Here is an 11,004-nt window from a genome sequence, read left to right as displayed (position 1 = left end):
AGGAGAAAATCATTACAAATCTGATCGTATTTTGACTTCTATACATTCTGATTACATGACATGTGCAAAAGTTCTAGCCAGCGCGAAGAATAAAAAGTACCGATTTTCTTTGTTTAGTACCAAGCTGCTCGTTGCTGGGCGGACGTGACATCAGACTATTGAATCCAATTGATGGTTCGTCCCTTACTAAACATTAACCAACCAGAATATTTCCTGCCATTTACCCCGTTTCGTCCCTTGGACTATTTATTTCCTGGATAAAAAAGGCATGAGATATCTTTAGTACATGTCAAACACACAAATAGGTCCTGACCATTTAGTGAGTATTTCTCACAATATTTTGACACACTGATAAAGGAATTTTATCCAAAACCACCTGAAGACACGATGCACTTTTTTTCCAATCATCTGCGTTAATATTGTGAGTGATGCTCAGGATCGATCTGAGGACTTCAGGTGGCTTTGGATCTTTAGCCTTTGATTTTATTTTAAATTTTCGAGTCAAAAATAAAACAAACTAAAATGTTTATTCGACTAGAGTTTTGATAAAATATACGATATTTGGCGTAATTTTCAAAAGTGTATGCACTGTATGTTGAATGAAGAACTGAAGGCTACTATAAGACTTTAGTTAATAAGGCATCCATGTCAATAGCTTGGCAGGCATAGCAACATGGGATGACAGACGAACCATCAATTGTGCATGGTCGCCAAATCCACCGTAAGCTTCGTCTCAATGCAATTTTCAGCTAGATGCTCTGCGGTTTTAGACTCTTGACCACAACGGGTACATCTAATTTGGTTTTACAGTACTTGCAACATCATCATCATCATCATCATCATCATCATCATCATCATCATCATCATCGTCATCATCATCATCATCATCATCATAATCATTGCCTTCTTCACCCTGGATCAGGATATAGGCCACAGAAAAACAGTTTCCATACCTCTCTATCTTGAGCTAACATTTGTTATCTCGTTCCATTTCTTATCACTTCTCTGTTTATCAGCTTTAATAATAACTCTTCTCCCTAATCCCGTGTCCTTCCCCTTGATCTTCTGCCCTGAGGGTTCCAGCCCAATACTGTCTTTGTTATAGTGGAGTCATCCTTTCTTATTTAGGGTGTGTCTAATCCATCTCCATTTTCTTCTTCCTATTTACTCTCCCACTGATATCTGCTGTGTTCTCCATATTTGTTCGTTTTTTATCTTGTCCATCCATTATTAATGATGGTCATGTTACGTTTCAAATATTCGATATTCCGAGAATTCGATTTATATTTTTTTTAAAGCAAAACAATTGCGAAAGAAATATAACACGGCTGTAATTATTCTATTTTACATCTGGTTTGATAAATGACAATAATATAATTCATTGGAAGCTTTAATTTAATTTTGGAAGAGGGAGGATGTGGATGTGTCGGGTTACCCCTGTGTAAAAAAATAAACAGGATAAATGAAACACTAAAGATGAATCAGAGATGAGAGGATGGCGTTGGTAATGCGAATAAACTAACTGTTTTGTTTATTCCTCTTAAAAAAATTAAATTGAAGATTATGTCCTCGAGCTTCAAACACCAACATTTACATTCCATCCAACTTGATAAAGGGGAAACCCGAAACTTCCATTTTATCTGTTTTCGTATATTAAATTGAAAGCACATTGTTAGAAATTAAATGGTTTTGCAATACAACTCAGTTCTTGTATTTTGAATTCGGACGTGTCCTCAATCGTGCAAAAGCTTGCAAGATACAAAACGTTATAATACAAGAAATCTGCTATTCTAAAAATAAAAACTTGAGCTTTTATATAGCGCAATATCCACTAAATGTGCTCAAAGAGCTTTACAAATGTTCCCTGACCAATAGCAACATGTAACATGTAGGACGAGATATGACGCCTGTTAGGCGATATTACAATTTTTCCGACAGAGACAAAGCTGTTAACGGCCAGGTATTCATTTTACACCTAAGTACGGTGAGCGCTTCAGAAAGGGTCCCTGCCAACAGCAACCTGTAACATGTAGATAGGGGATATTACACTTTTTCTGACATATTATATATATATATATATATATATGTGTGTGTGTGTGTGTGTGTGTGTGTGTGTGTGTGTGTGTGTGTAAACCAGTTAATTGTCGTACTTTGGAAAAGCACGTATTGTTATATGGCCAGAAAACTCGTCCTTCAAATATCCATTGATATTGGAATCACACTTAGACTTTTACTCCCTACTTGTTGTGAACCTGCGACCGGTAAAGAGTAAATAGGTCCGAGCTTCAATCCGTACCTACGAATTCTTCATTAGGACGTATTATATATAGATAATTGTGAACAATGTTCAAGAATTGTATTATCCAGGATAATATATATCTATATAGATATAATTACAACTTTTCATCTTGGAATGTGATACATGGATATTATCAATCCATATTTTGTTTTGTTTTATTTTGTACTAAAAGGTTTTCTTCTTTTTCTCTTCTATATTTTTCGTGACTCCTAGCAATCACAGTACCCTCAATTAGACAAATAGCTTGATCTTAAAACACAACGTTACGCCCTCTACGCGTTTTATCCCGGATCATTTTAACGATAAAAGAGATAACGAAAATGGAAGAAGAAAGAGAAGAGAAGTGGAAGGTGGTGGCGATTTTATCAATGGTGCTTGACATCAAAATGTCACAATATAAATCTACCGTACTCTTGAAAAACCCATATTTAAAAATTTGGCCAGAAAACTCGTCCTTCAAATATCGATCGATTTAAATGACCCTCATCTTGGCAAAAACTCTCAAACCTGGGACTTCGCGGTTTGAGAGTGTGTGCCAAGACGAGGGTCATTTAAATCGATCGATATTTGAAGGACGAGTTTTCTGGTCAAATTTTTAAATATGTGTTTTTCCAGAGTACGGCAGAAATATCAATCAAATAATTTTGATCGAAGGATAATGTTGAAAACGAATATCAGTTTTTTTTAAACTACCGCTTAACTGAGAATCCTGCTATGAGGTCTTTTTATTCCTTTTGTCTTTACTTCTTTCTGTGGTTTTGTCATGTGTTGTTTTGATGAGTGGGGTGGTGGTGGGCGTGTCTTCCAGACGTCTAACACCTAGACAATTTTTCATTGTCCACATTAGCAACGCCACTATCACATTATGTCATTCGTCTCTGGTGTTTTATTCATCCTAGTTTTGTTGATAAAGGGGAAACCCGAAACGTCCACATTATATGTTTTTGTTTATTAATCGAAGCTTACAATCAATTTCAAATTGTTATTTATAAACATAGCCGAACTTCTAATAAATGCAATAATGTAATCAAAATTAAATTATTGTTACTCCCATTTTGCTAAAATCTCCAAAGAAAACATTTAAAACTTCTAACTGTACAAAACAATGAATGCTGCCTGACTATTTGTAAAAAATAGATACCATCTGCTTCTGGTCTCCATAGAAAGCTATAATGGCTGCCTGTTGAACAACACATCATCTACAAAATATAAAACACGAAATAGTCATAACCCATAACCCTGAATATTTATATTTATTCAAAAACGCTGTGTTAACACAATCATCTCCTCTTTATCAATTGTCGCAATTAACCGAAATGCTGATTTCAGGTTCACCAATTAAACGACACTCTTATTTCTTCTTATCTAAAAAACAAACTTAATACTTTTTAACAGATCATCTTAATCTTTTCCACAAATCAGCAATCCCTTTTTCACCTTTCAAATGAGTTAATGTGCTATTCGAATATAGTCAAAGGAAGTATTTTCATCCGGGACTGACCGAAGCAGATAACCATTTGGCGTGCATTCAGTGGATTGCGTCCAAGATTTTCATTATATATGATCTTCATATGAATCAAATCATTTAATAGAAATAAGTGAGTGACGTATTTTCCAGATTTCCAGGCCATTTGTACGGCTATGGCTCCAGGCAGCTGGATGTTTATTTCCTTGATTTCCTTTGGGATCTTATCGTTATTGACTCTTGTGCAAGGTAAGTAAGTGGTCACTACCATCAACAACGCTTACTTACTTTACATAGGCCAGTGGATTTATCATTGACAAACCGCTAATATTTCCCGATCAACCTGATACATAAAAGTCAATTTTAAGCTCAACTTATAAAATTTGACTTAAGATAAATGCCTCTGTCGAAGGGAGTGATAATTGTTTCCTCTTCTTTATGAGGAGGATAGTTGTTGAACATAGCCTCCCAAATGGCCCGAAGTAACTCCTTTCTGGTTATTTATTATGTCATGTGTCTTACCTCTGTTATTTTCTTTCCATCCGCATTCTGGATGGGTTGAATTTCATAAGTGTCCACCATGCACTGCGACAATCCGCATTTTGTGTTGGTTGAATAACATTGATATCCATCATTGTGACAATCCGCATTCTGTGCGGGTTGAATTTCACCAATATCTATCACTGCGACAATGCGCATTCTGGGTGGGTTGAGTTTCACCAATATCCATCACTATGACAATGCGCATTCTGTGTGGGTTGAATTTCACCAATATCCATCACTATGACTGCGCATTCTGGGTGGGTTGAATTTCACCAAAATTCATCACTGCGACAATACGCATTCTGGGTGGGTTGAATTTCACCAATATCTATCACTGCGACAATACGCATTCTGTGTGGGTTGAATTTCACCAATATCCATCACTGCGACAATACGCATTCTGTGTGGGTTGAATTTCACCAATATCCATCACTGCGACAATACGCATTCTGGGTGGGTTGAATTTACCCAATATCCATCACTGCGACAATCCGCATTCTGGATGGGTTGAATTTCACCAATATCCATCACTGCGATAATGCGCATTTTGTGTGGGTTGAATAACCCTGATGTTCACCACTGCGTCAATGGGCATTTGTGACGCTTCGCCTCAAAATGGTATTAAGTCGGGATGGTTAAGATGTTGAACAGTGAATTTATAGCCAGAAATATCAGACGTGTTGAGTTTATACAATTTATTGAGGAGAATGGATACCATATTTTAGGGTGCTAATGCCAACAATTTATATTTTTGACCAGTTTCACATTTATACGGCTTTTAAGCAAATGGTACGTTCCGACATAATACCGTTTTGAGACGAGGGGTCACATTTTGGATTAGATAACACTGATGTCCATCACTGCGAGAATAACTGTTTACTCTGATTTATGAGGAGGATCATTGTTGACATCGCCACCTAAATGGCCCGAAGTAACTTCTTTCTGGTTTTTAGTGTGTCATCTGTCTTACCTCTGTTATTTTCTTGCTTTCCATCCGGTCTGCTGTGTCTTGAGAACAGCTGAATGACGTCAACTTCATTCTATCTTTAAATCAAACCACTCAACTGAAACTGCTCTGTTAAGAGTTTTAATAACATTGTTTCAATCATTGATAATGGAAAAATCTGTATTTTTAACCTTTTAGTTCTCTTGAGCCATATCACCAAACTACTTTTACCCATGTGTCAACAGAATGAGGAAAACAGTACATCGTGAAATCGATAATTATTATTATTGTTGTTATTATCATTATTTTCATTATTATTATTATTATTATTATTATTATTATTATTATTATTATTATTATTATTATATTATTATTACTACTATTATTAAATGAAAAATTATTATTAGCATTATTATTATTATTATTATTATTATTATTATTATTATTATTATTATTATTATTATTATTATTATTGTTGTTGTTGTTATTATTATTATAATTTCTATTATTATTATTATTATTATTATTATTATTATTATTATTATTATTATTATTATTATTATTATTATTATTGTTATTATTATTATTATTATTATTATTATTATTATTATTATTATTATTATTATTATTATTATTATTATTATTATTATTATTATTATTATTATTATTATTATTATAATGAAAATTATTATTAGCATTACTATTATTGTTGTTGTATTTATTATTATTATTATTATTATTATTATTATTATTATTATTATATTATTATTATTATTATTATTATTATTATTATTATTATTATTATTATTATCTCCTTATATAGCGCTCACCTCCACATAAGTGCACAGCGGCGCTTTACAATATTACGTGGTTCAAATATTTATTCACGAAATTAATTCAACAATACAACTTGACTATACAGATACAGATACATACACAAACGCACACACACACACACACACACACACACACACATTTACACTCACATAAACATACAAACACACACACACATGCATACATCAATACTCCTCACTAACATTAATAACTTATTCTAACTAACATTTGATTGGTTTGATTAATTAAACTAAAGCTTTTTTGAAATTAAAAAAATATGTTTAGATTCGTATAAAATGATAATTGGCTAGCTCGAGGTAAAAGTTTTGAACAAAATATGACTTAGAATTAAATGTAGAGATAAGGCGTCTTCTGTATTCAAAACTATTCGTACACTCTAGAAAAAATGTCTGTCTTAATGTGTTTTTTTTTTAAAGACTGACATAACATTTTGATTCACGATTTTGTAATGTTCTAATAAAAATTCCATAGGCTAAAGCTGTAAAATATCTCTATGGTGACACACAATGCTACAATGTTGATAAGAGGGAAGATTATGGAGGCTATTCCTTCATTAGTTTTTTTGGAACGTTTGCCACAAGATTGTTCTATTGTTTTTTATGTCAGAGCTCCAAATCAGGTCGCAAAACGAGTATCAACACAGATAATGAATATTTTTCACCAACATTCTTGTTTTTTAACCTATAATGACGATACAGAATGATTAAAACCGCCCAATATAAGTAATTAATTTTTTTTTAGAAAAGATCCAAATCACCCCTTGAGGTGTTTTTAAAGACTGACAATCCCTAATACTTCGACATCTTGGGAGAACCTATTCCAAAAGACGGGGCCGCTTACAGTAGAAGACTTATTCGGGACATTCTTGTTCTTGGGACAATAGACACCTAGATAACCACGCCTCTCGGACACTCTTCTTAATGTAAACAATGGCCGTGATTGGTAGACATAGCAAATTACACAGGTTTCACTATCGATGGTATGTGTCAAAGAAAAATGCCCACTGTTCTACCTCTTGATCAATAGAACCAACATAGAAAACTACGTGTAAACTTAAACGTTTATAATATGATCGAGAAAATCGTGTGAAAACTAGTCACCCATTTGGCGGTATAAAAACAATAACAATGATCAGAGAGAGGTCGATTTTATTCACGTTATTGTTTATAAACAACCAACTATGTTTGTCCGAACACGTGTGAAGGTGTGTGACAAATTCCATGTTTTGATTGGTCAAAAATCTTCTGGTTAATTAAACAGTCTTCAGCCGACGTAAATGGCCAAAGTTGGATTATAACATTGGCATAATTTCACAAGGTTCACTCGAACATCATTATCTAAATATTTATGAACGATGTTACAAGTTTTAAAAACAACTCTTTCATTAACCTTGGCAACCAATGGAGATTGTAAAGAATTTCTTTAATATGGTCATAAGAAATTTTAAAATCACTTTTGCGGCACTGTTTTGAATAGTTTGCAAACGTTTATTTATTTATATGGCTCACCTAAAAGTACTGTATCACAAAAGTCATATTATTATGTGCTGGTTACCAAAGTATGAACGATAATTTGTGTTATGCTCTTACGAAGCGGAATTTTACCAACATTGGTGATAAAGGGAAAATTGGGGGAGACCTTCCAAAAGCTCCTAGCGCTAGCATTTCTTTCAATTTGTATTTTCAACGTGGATCTTTTGTCATGTGTTTATTTATTCAATTTGACACCATATAGCTAGAATCATTTTAACAATTCTAGAACAAACCTACCTTGACATATTTGTGAAATTTTATATTTTCTTAATTTGACCATTGTTTTGATTCTCTGTCGCCATTTTGATTTGTGAAGTATTGAAAGGTAGTGCAAAGCAGTCTTAGGTTTTTATTTTCTATTAGGGTTAGCTCGAGGTCGCAGGATTTTTTTCTACTAGGATTAGTTATAAATCTTAGTAAAGATGATAGGGTGTTTGTTTTTCCTATTAGGGTTAGTTAAAGGTATTAGGTTTTATTTTCTCTTAGGGATAATTGAGGGAATATTTGAGTTGTTTCCCTTAGCACTAGGAGCTTTCGGAAGGCCTCCCGAAATTGGTAATTGTTGTGCTTTGTTATTCTGTATTAAGGCAGCCGAATCAAAGAATGCGTCAAGATTTCTTATAGATAGTTAAAGTTTGCTCTTTATTTTACCCCTCTCATTGGAAAACCCTTTCATTTCTTAGTAAATACGTAATCATTGAATGTTTTGAACGCGTTGAAAAAAATGTATTCAACGATTGCAGTATATTTCCGCACATTTTATTGGTGTGAAATAAGGTGTAAAAGACACCTGATTGGTAATAGGCTTCAACAGTCGTGACGTCACTTCCCTCGTAATGACGCATAGTAACTTGGTAACTGGTTCTAAACTATCGGAACAATGGCGGACGCCCTTATAAAATACTTCTCCGACAAGCATTAAAGTATATCCAGAGGAGAAAAACATTATAAATCTGAGCATGTTTTTACTTTTATACATTCTGATCACATGACATGTGAAAAAGTTCTAGCCAGCATGAAGAATAAAAGGTACCGATTTTCTTTGTTATAACCAAGCTGCTGGTTGCTGGGCGGAAGTGACTACTGAATCCTATTTAAAACAATATTTTGGTGCGCATGAATACAATTCCAACGTTTTTAACTTTTGGTCAAATTGTCATTCAAGCAGAAGGAGAAATATACAAATTTAGGTGAATAGAAGTACTAATACCATAACATTTGGTTACCAAATTTCTAATAATCTTACTTGTAGGGATGGAATAAACGTATTCCTTCCTTTCTTTGAATTCATTATACTTGTTATATTTTTATCGTGAATTAAGACATACTTGATGTATTATTGGGCATGATAAAAAAAAAAACTCGTTTAATTAATACAAAGAGATGAAAGGATCGTATAATATTCAATCATGAATCTCCTATGTTAATCTATGGGAATCCCGATAACTCAGTTTGGTAGAGCACTCGCTTCACACGCAAAGGAACAGATATCGATCCCGGATGCAGTCGAGATTTTTTTCTCTTTCTGATCCCTAGAGTGAATGGGTAGCTGGGTCTGCTAGATCTGGCGGAAAGTACTTTGCAATAGACTAGCGTCCTATCCAAAGGATAGCAGGCAATTACTGCTGTCCGTTTCACGCTATAGAAACCGGGATAAACTCCGGCTTCATGGGCATAATGTCTCTGAAGGACTATTTTTTTTTAATGTCAATCTATCAAGTTTTATAAGAATGTTGCACAGTCCACTGTATTCAGATTACATTTGATGTTTAGTTATAAAGTACGTATGTAGAAAATATTGAGTCTTATTGCTTTTTCTGCATGTTTCGCTGTTTTTCTTTTTAATTTTCCATTTCACAATATAGGTGATCTCGTTTGTGACTATGGATGGAGTCTTTACTTTAAAGGAGAAAAGTGTGTCAAATACTTTAAAAATCCAAAGACGACCTGGTACAATGCCAGAAAAAACTGTCACCAATACGATGCTGATCTTATAAGAGTTGACGACAGCAACAAGCTGGAATATTTGAACAGTAAGAATGTTTTTTTCTTCCATTCCATACAACTGTCGTCTTATTCATTATAAAAAATATATAAAAATTGCATTCATAAGTTGCCTAGATATTCCACAATAAAATAATTTCTGATGTCAGCAGAAATCACCTATGTTGTTCAACTTGAGTAAATTCGAGGTTAATTATTTTGTCCTAAGAAAAAAACGAAAGAGCCTGACGTGTGGCTCCAACCCATGACTTCACAGAGCAGTATACCTTAATAACTCGACCACCACGACCTCCCCCCCCCCTCCTCCTCCCTTTCCATTTGACTGAAGAAAAATCTAAATTGTGGTGGTCGTCATAACGTCATTTTCAGACGATGAGCCACACAGGGTAGTGATTGTAATAATGACAACGATGATGATGATGATGACGATGACGACGACGACGATGATGATGATGAGGATGATGATGATGACGATGATGATGATGATGATGATGATGATGATGATGATGATGATGATGAGGATGATGATGATGATGACGACAACAACGACAACAATGACGGGGAAGGAAACGCTGTTAACGGCCAGGTACTCGTTTTACACCTGAGTACGGTGAGAGAGTGTGAGTAAAGAGCCTTTTCCAAGGACAACTATGCGCCGAGCGCGAGGCTCGAGCCCAGGACCTTCCGATTCGAAAGCGAGACTCATACCACTAGACCACATCGCCGCACAGTGTTGAACGACGTGGTAGGAAAAGGAAGCTCTACAACTTGGATATGGATGTCATCCACAGATTATGGAGCTGTGTGAGCATAAACATTCATCCGACGCAAAATCAATATTTGACGTCTGGTAATTCGGGCAGAAAAGGCCCATGGGTTCTGGACAGAGGATCATTGTTATTCATGAAGGTGGTGAAGATACTGGATATTTAAAAGGATTCCATGCCATTTATTCTTCTCTGCATCAATCTAAAGGCAGAGACTATCATACTGTGGTCAATGCAAAGGTGTTTGAAGACTGGCTAAATACCGTTTGCTGCCTTCCTTCGAAGCACCCAGCTCCATTATTGGACAATGCTATAATTCGGTGGCCCATGATCATTTCAAGGTGCCAGATTTGGCAAATATTATAAAAGCTGGCATGATTTCATGGTTTTAATCAGGCAGCACTACATATTCTGACCATTTATCAAAGAAGTGAACCAGAAACAGTTGTCTTTTTTTCAAAGCAGAGTGTCTAATCAGGGAGTTTTGACATGAGGTTGCGCGACTTTCCCCTTATCACTGTGAGGGCAATCCAGTCGAGGTCATTGGGCCCAAGTAGAGGGAAAATTTGAGGGGAGGAAGACCAAATGTACTC

The 11,004-nt window shown here is 34.8% G+C and overlaps 1 protein-coding gene across 2 annotated transcripts in view; it reads left to right on the top strand.

The window, feature by feature from the left end:
• The first annotated feature begins 3,692 nt into the window (after positions 1-3,692).
• LOC144958358 (macrophage mannose receptor 1-like) overlaps positions 3,693-11,004 on the top strand; it is a 108,932-nt gene continuing 101,620 nt past the window's right edge. For both annotated transcript variants that reach the window (XM_078890311.1, XM_078890310.1), the window contains exons 1-2: positions 3,693-4,013; positions 9,506-9,673. In XM_078890311.1, the coding sequence (XP_078746437.1) occupies positions 3,941-4,013; positions 9,506-9,673 (241 nt within the window). In that variant the 5' untranslated portion in view covers positions 3,693-3,940. The remainder of the gene's footprint in view (positions 4,014-9,505; positions 9,674-11,004) is intronic.

This window comes from Berghia stephanieae, chromosome 12 (genome assembly GCF_034508935.2).
Source record: "Berghia stephanieae isolate SIO BIC M18660-M18661 chromosome 12, UCSD_Bste_1.3, whole genome shotgun sequence".
In the NCBI taxonomy this organism is placed as follows: domain Eukaryota; kingdom Metazoa; phylum Mollusca; class Gastropoda; order Nudibranchia; family Aeolidiidae; genus Berghia; species Berghia stephanieae.
This window is presented reverse-complemented; position numbering and strand designations above follow the sequence as displayed.